This window comes from Megascapheus bottae, chromosome 6 (genome assembly GCF_031878675.1).
Source record: "Megascapheus bottae isolate mThoBot1 chromosome 6, mThoBot2.hap1, whole genome shotgun sequence".
In the NCBI taxonomy this organism is placed as follows: Eukaryota; Metazoa; Chordata; class Mammalia; order Rodentia; family Geomyidae; genus Megascapheus; species Megascapheus bottae.
This window is the reverse complement of record NC_143514.1, coordinates 20,059,043-20,076,647: the sequence shown is the minus strand read 5'-3', so window position 1 is coordinate 20,076,647 and position 17,605 is coordinate 20,059,043. Positions and strand designations below refer to the sequence as shown.

The window sequence follows — 17,605 nt, the reverse complement described above, 5'->3', positions numbered from 1 at the left end:
AGGGGGAAGAGCATTTATTGAGGGTCAGTTGAGTGCTAAACTTTTTATATGCAACAATTTAACCTTCAGCCTCATTTAGTAGTAAATTAACTCACCTACTAACTGACAGAAATTTAAGTCTGAGTAGATCTGGATGTCTCCAAAGCACTCAAGCCAGGCTCTGGCAGGGACACTGACAGTCCATCTTTAAGGCAGTCTGTGTCAGTTATCCTAGTTCATGGAGGAAACTACCCTCCTAGAGCACACCCTGAAGCTCTGGATAGATTCCCAATCTTACACTACACCATTGGTAGAATCCTGCATCCTCCAGTCGCCCAGATCTCCCATCATGAGACATGGTATGGGGTGAGGGTTCTTTGAACCATGAGGGCCTGGCAGCAGCCTTCCAGAAAACTAGGGTTCTTGTGAACCCAGCATTCTATCGTCTCCTGCCATTAAAGCTCAGCGAGCCACTGTTAAGAACCCCTGCTTCTGACAAGGACAGAGAAAACAGAACTAGCAAGGGTTTTATTTGGGGGGGGTGTTGTGAGGTTTCCCCCAAACAATATGGACTCCACCATCTAAGCCCTACACACATTCATCTTCTCAAAAGGTAAGGACCTAGTGTCTCAGACCTGCAATCCTAGTTACTCCGGCTGAGATCTGACGAACAAGATTTGACACCAACTCTTGTCTAATGAACCACCAAAAAGCTGAAAGTGGAGGTGTGGCTCAAGTGGTCAAGTTCCAGAGTTTAGAGGAAAAGGTGAGCGACAGAACTCAGCATTCCAAGCTCCAGTACCAGCACCAGAAAGAAAAAAGAAAAAAAAAAATGGAAAGAAAGAAAAGGACATTGGGAGCTTCATTTTCAATTACAGAGGCAGTCCTGGGCCTGCTAGTTTTCAGTGAGGTCTGTGAGAGGGCCCATTGCCCATTCGGTGAGTAGATTGCCCTTCTCAAGGGCAACTGCAGGTCCCTCAGCCTTCTCTCTCCAGGGCCCCCGAGGGGAGGGAAGGAAGGAGGGAGTTTGGAAGGCTGGCCTGGCAATTCTGCTGTTCCGGCGGCTCCTTCTGGTGGGGTCAAACACAGCAGTAAGTTTCTGCCACGCCGCCACCCGGCCTGCACCTGCTGGAGCCAAATCTTGGTTGAATAAGAGGAAGGTAAGTGCAGAGCAGGAGGGGGAGGGGGCGAGAACCAGATGGGGGGGGTGCTCTGCAGGTCCTGTCTGGCAACCTTGCAAAAATTAGCAACACCGCTCCCCCGGGGGCTGGATCCCGCCTCGGGCCGGGGGTGGCGGCTATTGATTGCTTTCTTTCCTTGCTCTATTTCTTTATTTTGGCCGGAGTCTCTGCCGACCGCTCCTCAACTTCAGCCCTGGGCGGCAGCAGCCAGACGAGCTCGGCTCGCCGTTCCTTAGGCTCTAGCCAAGGAATGGGGTGCCTTCCTGGTGTGCTAGGGGGGGTCCGGTCCGGCAGTGCGCACGGCGGCCGGGCGGCGAGCCGGGCGCCTGGAGAGCTCTGACCCCTGCTGGTCCCTTTAATTCGAGTTCGCTGCCGGGCCAGGTGCGGCGCTGCGTGGCGCGGTGCGGCGCGGTGCGGCTGCGGGGCGGCGGCCGGGCGCTCCGTACGCGCCGCCCGCGGGACTGCAGAGCCGGCTCCCGGCTGGCCGCCCGCACCACCGCGCCACCCTCTCCGCCTGCAGCGGGGGTTCTGCAAAGCCCTGCGCGGCGCCCCGGAACATGGAGGCTGTGGGTGCTCATCCAGAAGGGTAAATCGGGGAGGGTCGGGGTGTGGAGCTGAGCACGTTGTCCCCCCCACCCCGGTGTGGTGGCGGTGCCGCCCGGAGGGGCTGCGGGGCGCCGGGAGGCGCAGCCTGGCCGCGCTGCGGGCTGGGGCTGAGTTCGAGGCAAGCGGGCGGTGCGGACTCCGGCTGTCTGCCCGCAGGGCGGCGGACCCACGCGAGCCGATGGGCGCGGGGGCTGGGGGGCCCCGACGCTCGCTCCGGCCGAGGCAGAGTTCAGGAGCTGGGATTGGGGGAGCCGCCGGGAGTGCGTGGTGCGGGGCGGGGGGCGCCGCCGAGAGGGTGGTGGTTAGCGCGACTGAAGGCTGAACCAGGTCTGGTGAATAGCCGGGGTCCGAGGCGAGCCGGGTCGCTGGGGTCGGCCAGGCTTCGCCTCTCCAGATGGGAATTAAAAATAAAAATAAAAAAAAATTAACATAAAAAGGCTTCACTGCGGAAAGGGCTCGTCCCCGTGCCGGGAGCCCCCCGCCTTGCGCTCTCGGTGAAGTCGTAGATCCGGGGCTGCAATCTGGCATAATCTGCTCCCGAGCTCCTGCTGTCCTTTCCGGGTGCCCCGGGGGGGTCTCACGCGGCACCCCGCGAGCGAAGCGCGGCGGCGCGAGCGGAGCGCGGCGGGCAGGAAGGAGTTAAGGCGGCGCGCTCGCCCGCGGCCCGCCGGAGGGTCTGCTGCGCCGCGCCGGGAGCGCGCCCGGCGGAATCCCGGCGCGAGCCCGCGGAGCTGGGGACCTGGCCCCGACCCCTCCTCACGGGGCCCCCCGGCGGGACTGGGTCGGCAGGGGGCCAGCCCGGAAGCCAGCTTCCCCCAGACTCCCCCTCGGGCTGCTACCAAGCTGTCTCGCAGCCAGGCCGGCTGGGCATTTGTTTTGCGCTCCCTGCCACGGAGATGGCAGGGGTTTTTTTTCTTGAGGAGACCCGGGTGGTCGAGCTCCCGGCCCAGCTCAAATGCCACGTGAGCCCCGGCATCCCGGAGGGACTGTAAGTGCAGCCACGCAGCCATCCAGGCGTTCTGTTGGGAAGACCTTGTTGCGTGCGGGGAGGGCTGGGGGGGGGTCTCCCTAGATCCAGGAGATGGGGCTGCTATGCCTGGACCCCTGCCAGGGGCGGAGCTGGTACAGAGGGCAGCCCTTCCCCACCCCCCCACCCCCGCCCCGGGAGGTGTGTGTCTGGGTGGGGGTGGGGATTGCTTGGCCATGAGCCCCTCCTGATGATGGTAGCTGAAGATGAGAGGATCTCCATTAGCCCCGGAAATCCCCAGAGAAGACAGCCCAGCCAAAGATGAAGGCTTGTGACTGAAGCTGGTGCACATATATATATATATATATATATATATATATGTATGTATATAATCTCGTGTTCAGAAGTAACTGGGAGCTGGGAGGCTGAGGCTCGGGTCGGTTCTCACCGGCACCAGAATAGAGGTTGGGCCTGGGGGTGTGCAGGGAGCTGCCAGATCCCTCCTTAATTTCGGCACCAGCGGCCTGAAAACCTTGGTTCTACCTTGCTGCTGTATTTTCCAGGCAACGTCACACCTCCTGAGGACAGCCAGACTCCAGCTTTTGCTGAGCTGTGCAGCTTGCCTCCTTCCTTCCAAAGAAAAGCTCCAGATCCCAGCACCGCTGTGTTCTCAAGTCCCGCATGCCCCAGTCCAGGCATCCCCCCCTGGTACCCTCCAGCCCAGGCCAGCCCTCACACTCACCTCCAGGACCCGCACCTTGCCCTCCTGCCCGGAATGACTCACCATTATTTCTAGCTCAAGTGAGAAGACAGTGATGGGGCACTGGACTGACTGTGTTTGTGTCTAGGATTCCCACAGCAGCTGATCAGCTCTGCACGGAGAGAGCCTCAGGTTTGTTTTCTGGCCAGGTAAATCTATTGTTGAATAACAGTGGGGTATAGGTCCTGGGGATGGTGTTCATGAGGAAGTATCGCCCCAAGATCTCCTCAGTATGAGGATTGTACCTGCCAGGATACAGATAGCCCCAACATGGTAGCTTAGCACGGGGACAGGGTTCCCCTCTCATCTGTTAGGATTGGGCTCTGCCCTAGCATGCTGTGTGATGCAGAAGAGTCTATGCCCCCCCACCCCACCCCAGACCCTGTGCAGGGCATCTCACAGATTCCTTGAGAGATTGCTACTTGTTCCTCAGGGGTTCCCAGACAAGTTACAAGGTGGGAAGAAATTCTGCTTTTCGTATGGGTAGAAGACATAATGATCATTTTTTGTTTCGGAATTCTTGGTTGGGTGCTAGGAGGCAGCAACCAATAGGCAAGGCCAGGCTGCCAGTGCCCAAGGCCTCGAGGTCTCATGTTCCCAACTGCCTCTCTCTCTGCAGTCCTCAGAGAGCTCCCAGGGCTCTCCTGCAGGAGCCTGGTCCAATGCTGCTGTGTTTCCTGGGGCCGCGAGCAGCATCCTGAGCCCCCTTTGCCACCAGGCACCTGGAAGACCAAGCCACAGGCGCTTCTCTCAGTCCCCATTATGACGGTGGCCACCGGAGACCCAGCGGACGAGGCTGCTGCCCTCCCTGGGCACCCACAAGACACCTATGACCCAGAGGCAGACCACGAGTGCTGTGAGAGGGTGGTGATCAACATCTCAGGGCTGCGGTTTGAGACCCAGCTCAAGACTTTAGCCCAGTTTCCAGAGACCCTCTTAGGAGACCCCAAGAAGCGGATGCGGTACTTCGATCCCCTCCGCAATGAGTACTTTTTCGATCGCAACCGCCCTAGCTTTGATGCTATTTTGTACTACTACCAATCTGGGGGCCGGCTGAGGCGCCCTGTGAATGTACCCTTAGATATATTCTCTGAAGAAATCCGGTTCTATGAGTTAGGAGAAGAAGCGATGGAGATGTTTCGAGAGGATGAAGGCTACATCAAAGAGGAAGAGCGTCCTCTGCCAGAAAATGAGTTTCAGAGACAGGTGTGGCTTCTCTTTGAATACCCTGAGAGCTCAGGGCCTGCCAGGATTATAGCCATTGTGTCTGTCATGGTGATTCTGATCTCCATCGTCAGCTTTTGTCTGGAAACCTTGCCCATCTTCCGGGATGAGAATGAAGACATGCACGGCGGTGGGGTGACCTTCCACACCTATTCCAACAGTACCATCGGGTACCAGCAGTCCACCTCTTTCACTGACCCCTTCTTCATTGTAGAGACTCTCTGCATCATCTGGTTCTCCTTTGAGTTTCTGGTAAGGTTCTTTGCCTGTCCCAGCAAAGCCGGCTTCTTCACCAATATCATGAACATCATCGACATTGTAGCCATCATCCCTTACTTCATCACCCTGGGCACCGAGCTGGCTGAGAAACCAGAGGATGCCCAGCAGGGCCAGCAGGCCATGTCCCTGGCCATCCTCCGAGTCATCCGGCTGGTAAGAGTCTTTCGGATTTTCAAGTTGTCCAGACACTCCAAAGGTCTCCAGATTCTAGGTCAGACCCTGAAAGCCAGCATGAGAGAATTGGGCCTTCTCATCTTCTTTCTCTTCATCGGGGTCATCCTTTTCTCTAGTGCTGTGTATTTTGCAGAAGCCGATGAGCGAGAATCCCAGTTCCCCAGCATCCCGGATGCCTTCTGGTGGGCAGTCGTCTCCATGACAACCGTAGGCTATGGAGACATGGTTCCAACTACCATTGGGGGAAAGATAGTAGGTTCCCTCTGTGCAATTGCAGGTGTGTTAACCATTGCCTTACCAGTCCCTGTCATTGTGTCTAATTTCAACTACTTCTACCACCGGGAGACAGAGGGAGAGGAACAGGCCCAGTACTTGCAAGTGACAAGCTGTCCAAAGATCCCATCCTCCCCTGACCTAAAGAAAAGTAGAAGTGCCTCTACTATAAGTAAGTCTGATTACATGGAGATCCAGGAGGGAGTAAACAACAGTAATGAGGACTTTAGAGAGGAGAACTTAAAGACAGCCAACTGTACCTTGGCTAACACAAACTATGTGAATATTACCAAAATGTTAACCGATGTCTGATTGAAACCTATTATCATAATTCACGGCTCCACGGGACTAATGCAGATATTGCATAATAGCCTGCATTGTAGTCAGTGTTCTACAGTGTACATCTGGTTCTGCATGGAAAGCGATAGTCGTGCAAGTGACTTTTGATCTTAAGATTTTTGATTTAGAACCCAGAATATCTATCATGGCTTTCATGCAAATCTTTATCACTGGCTTAGGGGTTTCCAAAGATGAGGGTCACCTTATGGAGCTATAATTTCAGAAAGATGAACTACGGTAACCTCATTTCCCATACAGAACCCACCATATCAGCACCACCCTTCCTTTCTAAGTAAATGCACACAACCCCCGGGGGATGGGTTCTAGCCCCTCCTTTGAGTCTACTTTAGCTCACCTGCCCCACCACAGAGGGACACCATGAAGGCTTAGTTTTAAAGCTCTGATGATTATTCAGAAGGTCATTCCTCACCCCATTTCCTCCTCCTCCTCCTCCTCCTCCTCCTCTTCTTCCTCCTCTTCCTCCTCCTCCTCCTTCTCATCTTCCTCCTCCTCCTCCTCCTCCTCCTACTCCTCTTCTTCTCCTTCTCTTTCTCCTTCTCCTCCTTCTTCTTCTCCTTCTCCTCCTTCTCCTTCATTGAAAAGAACACATAGTCCTGTGTGTTGGAATTACTCTGTGTCACAGGCTGGGGTTTGTGAGTTATAGTTGCCAAGTAGATGCTCTGGAGGCTTGGGTTTCATAACAGAAAATGCTGCATTCTGCTCTTTTTCCCCCCTCTGCAGTGTTGATGTGAGGGAATCCTGGGGGAGAGACCATTAGTATGTCAAGTTTCATATTCATTCCTTTTGGCTGTGAGGAGAAGCCCCCAATGAAGGGACTTCTCAGCTTCAGATGTCACCATATTTTTGCAGGTTTCAGGGTCACACACACAAAAATGACTGATCTCTTTGTTTACACTAGAGTTTAGAGATGTCTGCTTTCCTTATGATGTGGTCCAGCCATGCTGACATTGCAGTGAAATTTACCAATGATGCCACAGAGCTGCATGGGTGTCCATTGCATGAAAACTGGATATTTAAATCACAGGAGATAACCTGTTTTCTTAGTAGCCTACACAGTATTCATACTTAGAGTATTAATAGCCTTGGGATGGTATCTAACTAGGGTTTGCTGCTTTGTTTGTTTTTCCCCATGAGAAGGCAAAAGCTCTCCATTACAAATAAATAAAATAGACTGTTTGGAATGGGGAACCAAAATTTATGGCCCTTCAGCCTACCCAACTCTGTTATTTCAATGAGAGACAGACCTCTGCAAAGCCAGGAGAAGGAACAGGGAAATCAGTGTCGAAATATTACAGACTGCACCTTAGGAATGAATCTAGTCTTGGGTAGGACCGCACAGCTGACCAGGGCATGGGTCCTGAGGACACGCAGGTCTGTGGATCCAGTGTACATAAATATTTATCAGGTATCTCTTGCTCGTGTGTTCCTCTACCTAGCTAGCTATAGAAAATTGCATTGGAACATTGTATAAGCTTATGCAATATTTTTGACACAGGGCAACTTATGCATGTGTTTGACTATGTGCACTAGAGTCTGTGTGTGTGTAGATATATACACACCTGTGTGTGTATGTACACTATATGCACACACTCATATATATATTCATCCTCTGGAGTTCTAGCTCAGGAGCAAATTCACAGCTTGGTGGGATTATTATATAAGTAGCCCAGAGGGTTCACTGGTAACCCCACAAGGCCTGGGTTTGCTGCCACTGTCTCAGATTCTCCAGTCTTCATGGATTCCCAGACGTTAGAATTGTCTTTCTGCCCTCCATGTGCTGCAGCTTCAGTTTTCCATGGCTGAAGCTTGTCTTACTGAGTGCACAAGGGCCCTATTGGCCCTCACAGCTCCAGCTGTCCTGGGTCAGACCCACCCCAGGTCACCTCTCTCTGCAGTCCATCCCATCAATCATCTCCATTTTCATCTTCTCCATTCTGTTTGGTTTTCAATGTCATTTGCCTCTGCAGTCATCATCTTCATGAACCTGTCCCCTAGAGATCCAGAAGGGATCCCCTGCTTTGAAACCCAGGAGTAGGATTCCCACTGATCTGGAGTTAAAAGGAGCTACCAGTGTGGAAGCTTCTAATATCCAGGAACAAGAGATAGAGTCCCTAGATGATTTAAAAGCATCACTTTGAATGTTAGACTCAAACTCTCTTCCCATTAAATGGTAACAAGAGCTGCTTAAAGAAAAAAAAAGGAACTAAAGAATGAGTATAGAACTGCTCTCTTCTTCTCCCTTCAAAAACAGATTAGGTATGAATGAGCATTGTGCAGCCTAGAAGCATAGAGCAGGTTGGCCCTGGAATGTAAGGGGATGGCTTTTGCCTCACCAGGTTGAGCTTTGCCTTTTTGATATAGTGGCTTAAAATTTCCCAAACATAGTGAATCATGGTAGTCAAGCTGTATGGTGGTGGCTCTGCCCCAGGCCTCACTATCACTTAGCACTTACTGTTGTCTTGTGGGAGGTGGGGGGCACTGGCTCAGGGTGCTAGCCCAGGGTGCTCATTAGTTCCTGGTCACCTACATCTCCAGGGTTCTGCAGGGCATCTCATGCTCAGCCGGAAGCCTCTGCACTTCTCTTCCTCTCCTTCATAGGAGATGGTGCTGAATTTCAAGACAAGAAGTAGGAAGGACACAGATTTTTGGAGAACAGAGAGTTAAAGCAATCCATAAGTAAGTCCTTTGGGTGGGGGTCTGAGGGTGAGAATGGGAGTATCTTATCCATATCATTGCCACACACAGATACAAAATATGTAACACCCTTGCAAGAGGCAGAAGACCTACAAATGATTACATACAAATAATCACATAGCATGAATCTCGGATGCAAAAGACACAAAAACTACACATATACCACAGATATGCATGCATGCAAAAATACACAAAATATGCTATTGTTTCTGTACACAAACTAAGCGTATGCACACAATATACATAATTACACGAGGCACACTGCACGTGTGCCCCCAGACATAACACATACACACAAAATGCAGACATCGTCAGATCCCTTGCTTTGTGTCTTCAGGATCTACACGTTCAAAAACAAATCATCTATGTGTGATCTTTCTTCTCTTACCGCTTCACTTACCTCCGGTACAGTTCAGAGAAGTAACCCCTGAGATTTCAAATAGAAATCTTATCCTCTTACTACCACAGTGAACGCATGGGAAAGACTCAGGAAAGCCAGACGCCTAGCTATGAGTCTCTTAGCCATGCCTTTTCCTTCAGAGTAAGTCCACCCAGACAGACCATGAGCTCGGGGTCCCCTCCTCCTACCATCTGAGAATCTCAAGATTCAACCCATTCTCTTAAAAGCAATGATAGCTCCCAGAAGTTGCAGAATCTTGGGACCCTGAACCAGGGCACAGATACCCCCCAATATTCTTTGAGTCCACAACTCATTGTTCTTTTCTCTCCAGCAGCTTTGTTGAGGGCCAGGTCAGAAAATTGAATCTCTGTATTGACTGGCTTCTTAAAATGAGCCACCTTTAATTGTTCGTGGCATTTCACTTTCTCTTGGGCACAGTCCAATAAAGTCAACTCCTGATTCTCTCCTATGGGTGTTCAATTCTAGGCATCTCTTCCTTCCTAGCCAGTCCCCTCCCCCACCAGGGAAGACCTACCTTCCATTCAATTGCTGTGCCTTGAAATGGCAATCCAGCTTAAGTAAAATGTGATTGAGACCATTGGTCCAAGGCTGAAGAAGCAAATTATTATTTTTTAAGGGTCTGATTTATTTATACTATATTCTAATACCCTATTTAAATACTTTGTTCGATTACTCGACCATGCATTGCTGGGAGCTGTTGACTCATACTTGGAATCCTAACTACTTAAGAAGCTGAGATCTGAGAGTGGGGTTCAAAGTCAGCCAAGGCAGAAGTGTCTTACCTCTAGTTAACCAGTAAAAAATCAGAAGTAGAGCTGTGGCTTCAGTGACAGAGTGCCTTGAGAGAAAAAGCCAAGCAAGAGCATGAAGCCCTGAGTTCAAGATTCAATACGTATATATACACATTCCCTCTGAGTCTCTCTGTCTCTCTGTCACTTGGTCTCTCTCTCTCTCCCCCCCCTCACACACACACACACACACACACACACACACACACACACACACTACCCACAATTGTGATTGCTCTTAGAATGGATTCTTCCCTCTAGTGAGACTGATGACTAAATATGTTTTGGCCAGGAATTCACCTAAATGGAAGTTCAGTGTTACCCAGGCCTTGAATTGGGAGAGTCTCCTCTTTTGTGGCTAGCCCACACGTGTCTCATTCTTTTCTCCTAATAGCGGTCCAGTGCCCATCTCCACCGAGGAGAAAAAGCAGCAGGGAGTTTTGGACATGGATCCAAAACCTCACCAGTGAGGCCTCCACAGGGGGGAGATACCTAATCTGGGATAAAGCTAATGGTTCCAAGTCAAGATACTGACTTTCTCCTTAACTTTAGTGCCTCTGTGGGCTCAACAGAAGGTTGGAGTTTGGGAGAGACTTGGAGAAGAAAAGGCCCAGGAAAAATGGAGATGTTGTCAGGAAGAGAAAATAACTGAGTTGTCAACTTTCTGAGTAAACTTTTCAAGAGCCACATTTTCATTCAGTCATTCAAATCTAATTTGGGAACTCCATTTTAATTTAGTTAGGAATCAGTCTTTCCTGGAACGTCAATGGGATTTGATACACCTTTGCTCTCGGCTTGCCTCTATCTTAATCAGCGAGGCTTCCGAGACCTTTTCAGAAGATGAGACCTTCAAAAAGAGGCCCCCATGGAAGGGTCAGGTGTGGAGAAGGTTCTTAGGAAAGCTCAGAGGGTCCTGTCCCTAGTGTGGCCCCAGCCCACAGGCTGTCCATGTTACTGCTTCTTTACGGAGAGGACTTCAGGACTAGTTTGTCCTATCTGCATTCCACTGTACGAACCCTGGAAGTCTTCCTCCTGGTCAGCCGTGACATGTCAGCATCAACTACCCAGACTGGTAGGGGCAGCACCTTCTCAATATCCTTAGGCTGAGGATCTCAGTGCTATCCACAGACGTGGAAAAGAGAGGAGAAGGCTAACCTCTCTCAAGGGAAACGCTACACTACTAGACCCTAAGTCATGAGGGGAGCACAGGAGCAGAGCCCTGGTGTACACTCTGTGTATGGGTGGTGGCTGCCTGGTCTGAGAAGGTTGTCACATCCAGGGTGCTCCTGGTGACACAATGGAGGGTCCTCTGGCCATGATGAAGTGTCTCTGTCCCATTCCAAGCCTGAACTCATGACCTCCACCTCATTAGTCGTGTAAATCAATCATAAGGAGGGGATGTTGGGCACTCAGTAGCTATTGTGACCATCATCTCTACTCTCAGAGTTGGTCTCAAGGCCCTTGAGACTGGCCTTGGTTTTCCATGGAGCAACAAGTGGTGATAGAAGGAGGTGAGGAATTCCTTATCATCTGGGGTGAGTCTGGTCCTCAAATGAATCTAGTTCCCTTTGCCCTTCTTTCTGTTTTTCTTTCCACCAAAGCTCAGCTCCATCTCTCATTGTTTGTTTGAATATTTTTAAAGAGGAAAAGTGCAATAAAAAAATCAATAGTGACTGTTTTCTTTAGCAATAGTTTTTTCAAAAATCTTGCTCTCAGGACTGAAAAGTGATAGAAAGATAGTACCTGGATTATCAAATAATGCCCCTGACTTCTGGGCATTTGTTTCCAGTCTCTGTCTACAGTTCCTTCTTCCCAAATGTTCACATGACTTCTGTTCTCTGAGGTCTGGCCTCCTTCTGGAATGGACCCATGAGAGGCAACAGGCACTCACAAGGAAAGCCCTGGCACACCTTTCTGTGTGTTTCTGCCCTCTCTATGTCTGCCTCACCTTTCTGCCCACTTTCAGCACCCTTGTAACCTCTAGGCATTGAGCTGGAGTGACCTTTTGCCAGCCCACCTGGTTGACTTGGGATCAGTCTGGCAGGGTGTAATGGAAGCCTGCAGGAATGCGCTTACCAGTAGATAAGAATAAGGCAGCCTGAGCCATTATACATCATTTCCATGCACTAAAAGCCATTACTTGATCCTTTTGTAGCCCCTCCTCCCTTCCCCCAGGGAGATAGCTAGGAGGGCATGTGGCCCAGAGCTTTGCACCTGGGACCAACAGCCTGGCCAGATTTGGGACTTACCCTCTGACTCTCCTTCAAGACAGGCTGACTTGCTCAACACAAAGGACTCAGAAGAACTACAGAGGAAAGCAGACTTTAGTGCAGCTGGGTAGAGGCTGGGCTTAGAAGTGGGGTGGGGGGTGGAAGGGGGACATGCTATCAGCAAAAGAAGGACCCCACCACCTACTGCAGTAAGTCCTCTTTCCTAAAACATCTGTGAGGTTAAATATTCAGACTAGGCCATCAGAAGGCTGGCAACCCCAGGGGCCCATTCCATTCCTTCTCCATCTACTTCACTCTATAGACATGCACAGCCAAAACCTCAGTTAACCACGGAGAAACCTCAGGGAAAGGAACGTCTTGGTTGCTTTGCAATTCTGGTTATTAGAGTGGCAACGAGGAAATGTGTGGTTCAGCCATTGTTATTACTGAAAAAGAATGATTTCCTAAGTAGGTTAGTATAAACTCCCTTGCCTTTGTAAGTGGAGTGTTTGAGGATGACAGAGGATCTTGCATTGCTCAGGGGCCACCTCCTAAACCTCAGTGCTCAGTGTACAGAGTCAGACCCAAAGCAGACCAAAGACATGGGCTGAGTGATACCAGCTACAAGACAGACCTAGAAATGAGCTGTGGAGGCACATCCTGGCTTATCAGATAATGCCTACTGTTATTTGACTCTATACTAAAAGTATCATAAGAAAAGGACACTCTTGTTAATCAAGGTTTGGGGTAATTGGTCCTGACTTATTAGAGGTTTCCCATATATACATATATCTGCGTGTATATAATGTATAGTATATGTATATATGTATGACATAATTTGAAAAAAATACACCATCCAAGGTATAATAAGCTGCATTTACTTGAAATGTTAAAATGACCTATCTTTGGATTCTTCACACCTCTTTAGTTCTACTCTTTTTTTTAAAGTTTTTTTCTGCTGGGACCTCTCTAGAAGGCACTCTTGCAAACAAAAGAACAGGCTGTAGGATCACCTCTCTCCTTTCCCTCCCAGGGGGCTGCCTGACTCAGGGATTATAGGGAGGTGTGATCCAAGAGCCGGGTGCTTTATCCTCTATGCTACCTGCCCTAGCTGTAACATAGCCACACAAAATTTATATGCAACTTTGTAGTTGGGAGGGAGTGGATAATTAGAAGACCTGGCCATGAACTGGTTTATTTTGCCTTTCCTTTGTCAGTGATGGTACCCTAAGTTGGAGTTGTGTGAGGTCTTTTGAAAGTATTGCTTTAATTGAAGAACTACATATATACACACACACACACACACACACACACACACACACACACACACACACACACACATATATATATATATATATATATATATATATATGTCTTTCCTCCTTTCCTCCTGGAAGGTGAGATTTACAGCAGTCTGTGGTACTAAAAGCAATTCTGGGGTTAATTCTAACCAAATGTTGGTTAAGGGTGTGGATACTAGAACAACTATAATTCAGTTGCTTCTTGGGGGCTGAGTTATATCTATCATTCAAGAAATAGCGAGATGAGGATCATAACCTAGTGGTAGAATGCTAGCCTAGCATGCACAAAACCCTGGGTTCCATTCCTTGGTACCACATACACAGAAAAATCCAAAAGTGGTGCTGTGACTCAAATGGTAGAACATTAGCCTTGAGAAAGCTCAAGAACAGTGCCCAGGACTGAGTTCAAGCCCCAGGGCTGGCAAAAAAAGCAATAGCTGTATGAGAGCCTCAGCACACCCTCCTTTTCCATCTTACCCTGGCAGTGTGCTAGACTCACGGAGAATCATTTCTCCCCTGCATTTGACTATGTACACTCTTCCTGGACTGGGGTAGCAAGGATTTCTCACTAGTATTTGAGGCAGCTGAGGTGATAGAAGTGCTGATGTGCTCTCTCTCTCTCTCTCTCTCTCTCTCTCTCTCTCTCTCTCTCTCTCTCTCTCTCTCTCTCTCTCTCTCTCTCTCTCTCTCTCTCCCCACACACACACTTCTGGAAGCCCTCCAATCCGATCACATTAGCAATGATCAGATAGTAGAAACTTTTGATTCAGACTTAGCCTGACTAGCTGGTGATAAGTGGGGACAGTTGAAGCATCCTGGCGGGGTGGCCTTTTATACTGCATGGGCCTCAGCATGGAAATGAATGTAACTTCCTGTGCATCTCAGAGTTCCTAAAATACTCAGATATGTTCCAGATGAGTTTGCAGCTGAGAAGCTCCTGTATCATTCCACTGAAGGATGCACAGGGCAGGTGTGATTGCATAATAATGTGGACAGCTGCTGCAGCATCCAGAGAATCCAGGGCCTCTGGTAACTACCCAGAGGACTCAGTCCTGGGCCTCTAGATCATTGTGAGAGGCCTCTAGGCCCTACTTCTCCTGCAATGACTCCCTGGACACCAAAGCTTTGTTTGTCTCAGTGCGTACTGTGGGCTTGCAGAGAAAGCAAGAGGAAGAACTGGGAAGAATACAAAATGCAGGACTCACTTTCCACAACACTAGCGACTGACACTACTGCTTTTTGAGCTTCTAATGTGTAGGGCAAGGAACTTTGACCTTTTAGGTGGGGCCAGAAAGATGCAAACCAGCTCCAGGCTTAGAAAAGCACCAAGAGAGGCCTGGCTGGCAGTGGTGAGGTGAGTCTCAGCTCTGGAGGGTTTGAACATGCTCTGTAATTGCCCCAGTTCTGCCTTCACGTTGGGATCCAGCGACCCAGTTTCCTTTTGTTGTCGTGCTTCGATGGTTCCTTCATTTGAAGGGCCCCAGGAAGCTGGAAAGTCCCATGATTGAGCTTCAGCCTGCTGATCAAACAATGCCCCAGCCAAATTGGCCTCTTCCTGGGTTTCTGCATCCCTGTACCCTTCCCTCCACCGAAGGAAATCTTGGAGCAGTCAGGTTTAATAGTGCCAGTAAGCCAAGGAAGATTCTCTAGCTCTCATTAGGAACAGAGCAGTAATGGGATATGTTTTCCTTTTCTAGACTGTGTTCTTCTGTGTTTATATAGGCTGCCTCTGGGGATTTTATATAGACGTACATATAAAATTTGGAAATGGCCACTCATTTAGGCTCATGCAATGTGGACTTCTAATTAGGGTTCCCACTGCCTCCCTTTCTGCTCCTGCATGCTCTGTAGTTGCCCTCCCATATCACGTGTCTAATAATTGCTGAAAACTCAAAAGAGAAAGAAAGGGGAAAAAAAGGAAAAGCAGATGAAAAAGCCTCCTTGAGATCAGTAAGAGAAGGAACTCCAAGGCTGATGGCAAAGCTTCGTAAGGATGATGCTGAAAGGGAACTGAGGTCTCCATGGTGATAAGAGACTGGGGACCAATGGGAAGCAAAGGCAGAACAGGACTTGTGGGGAGGACTCATGGGAGTTGGGAGTCATTTAACTCTTCGATTGCTTCATGAGATTTTAGACACCAGCTGCAACTGCATTGCACAGGATGTATAGATATTAATCATTCTTGCTGACCTAATCTGGAAGCTTTCAGCCCCACCAACACTGCCCTGCCCAGGACTTCTGCAGCTGAGAGTTCCTGTGTCAGTAGGGTCTGATATTTGTACATAGGATATACATATATGTGTACATATGTGCCTCAATGAACATTGCCTGTCCACCTGATCATACGTGTACATAGACTTCATAGAGCTCCACGGTCTTTTGTAAATACTGACACAAGTAAATAAGTATATAAATATATATTACCGAGGATTTATTTTAACATCATTCTGTGTGAAATGAAAAAATAAAATGAAATAAAATTTTTAACAGACACCGATGATTTCCACCCTCTTTCTTGCTTACCTGTTTAGATTCTTATCCCTACAAAAATTCAAGAGTGCATGTCTCACCCTCACTATAGTTTCTGTGGCCATGAGACATAGCCCAAGACCAGGGCAGGACAAAAGAGGACTCTCGCTCCAGGATGGCCTTTGTGTTCAACTGCATACACTTGCCTGAGAGCCCTGTGCAGACAAAGGGAGGGGGGAGGGCTTGTGGAATGGGGATGTCCAGGAAGTGTTTGAGGGATCACCCCCCCTCCCCCATTACATCAGCACTTCCTGGTCTTCCATGGGTTCTGTGCAGGAAACAGTGATCAGTAAGCAGACCACAGACAGTCTGGAAATCATTTAACTCCAGCTGTACCCACCTTTGCAGGCCTAATTGTCCCCACACTGAGCCCCTCTTCTGCCTATTACTCTGGTGCCCAAGGAGTGAGAATGTCTGCTAAGGTCTCTAAAGAAGAGCCAGCTGGGTGCCAGAGGCTCACCACTGTCTATAATCCTAGCTACTTCGAAATTTGAGATCTGAGGATCAAGGTTTAAAGCTGACCCAGGCAGGTAAGTCTGTGAGACTCTCATCTCCAGTTAACCACCAAAAATCCAGAAACGAAGCTGTGGCTCAGGTGTTAAAGCACCAACCTTGAGCAGAAAAAAAAGAAAAACCCACAACTGAGGGACAACACCAGGCTCTGAGTTCAATCTCAGTTTCCTCCCCACACACATACTGTTGGGGATACATCTGTTTGATTCCCTGTGGGGCCAAATGGAGTCCACAATTAGATTTCCTACCATTTAAATGTCCCAAGCATAGCCACAGTTTTGAGGATGAGCAACCAGCAAGCACAGCTTGCGATCAACTTGTGATCATCTCTCCCACTTTATCCCTTCACATTCTGCCATGCTTTGCCTTAGGATATCCCACCAGTACCATCTCACTTCAGAGGGCTGCTTCCAGGCACCAGGTACTGAGATGACCAGGAAAGGAAAGGGTCAAAATGAGATACAGACCATTTGAGACAATTGCTGCTGCAGAGACCTTCCCAGTGAGAGAGCTCTCTACCGCTGCACACTGCCCAAGCTGATGAACGGGGCAGAGTTCCTTGTCCCAAAAGATTAGGAAATGAAGTGGAGCTCTTGGCTTAGTGTCTGCTGCTGTTTTTTTCCTGGCTTCAAGAAGCTGAGCCTGGGCTGGGAGTTTGGCCTAATGGTGGAGTGCTAGCCTAATATGAATGAAAACCCAGGTTCAATTCCTTGGTACCACATACATAGAAAAAGCCAGATGTGGTGCTGTGGCTCAAGTGGGAAAGCTCTAGCCTTGAGAAAGCATAGGGACAGCGCTCAGGCCCTGAGTTCAAGGCCCAGCACTAGCACATAAACACATACACACACACACACACACACACCCAAAGCTGAGTCAAAGTTGCTGAGGAGATGTCTATCTGATCTGAAAAGTTAGGTCTTGTTAGGGAGAAGCAAGTGGGAAAGGGAGAAATGGAAGAGTAGAGGTCTTCCTTCAGTCTTCTCTCTACATTGGAGAAAGCTCAGCTGCTTAAAGTGTAGACCTCCCAGGATGAGTGAATTTGCTCAGCCTGGCCTGGGACATGCACTGTACACTCGCCATCACAAAGGCCCAATTCCTGAGTTGTTCTCTGTAAATACCAATTCAGAGAGGCAGATGATAGAGTGGAATGTGGGAGGAAGAGCTCACCTAGCACAGGGGCCTGTGTAGTGGATAAAAGGAGTTAAATTTGCTTGATCCAACTGAGAAACAGTCACTGTCACTCTCAATCTCCTCTCTCTCTCTCTTTGCCTCTATTTTCTTGTATCTGAAAAAGGAATAACCAGTCCTACCCTATCTTATGAAGATTAAGTGAGGAACGCTAGTTA

General features: G+C 49.2%; 1 protein-coding gene across 1 annotated transcript; it reads left to right on the top strand.

The window, feature by feature from the left end:
* Positions 1-1,670: 1,670 nt before the first annotated feature.
* Kcna2 (potassium voltage-gated channel subfamily A member 2) lies at positions 1,671-6,291 on the top strand. Its single transcript, XM_090334396.1, has 3 exons — positions 1,671-1,746; positions 3,297-3,625; positions 4,113-6,291. Exon 3 carries the CDS (start codon positions 4,256-4,258, stop codon positions 5,753-5,755), a length of 1,500 nt encoding a protein of 499 aa, XP_090190522.1. The 5' UTR covers positions 1,671-1,746; positions 3,297-3,625; positions 4,113-4,255; the 3' UTR covers positions 5,756-6,291.
* Positions 6,292-17,605: the final 11,314 nt, after the last annotated feature.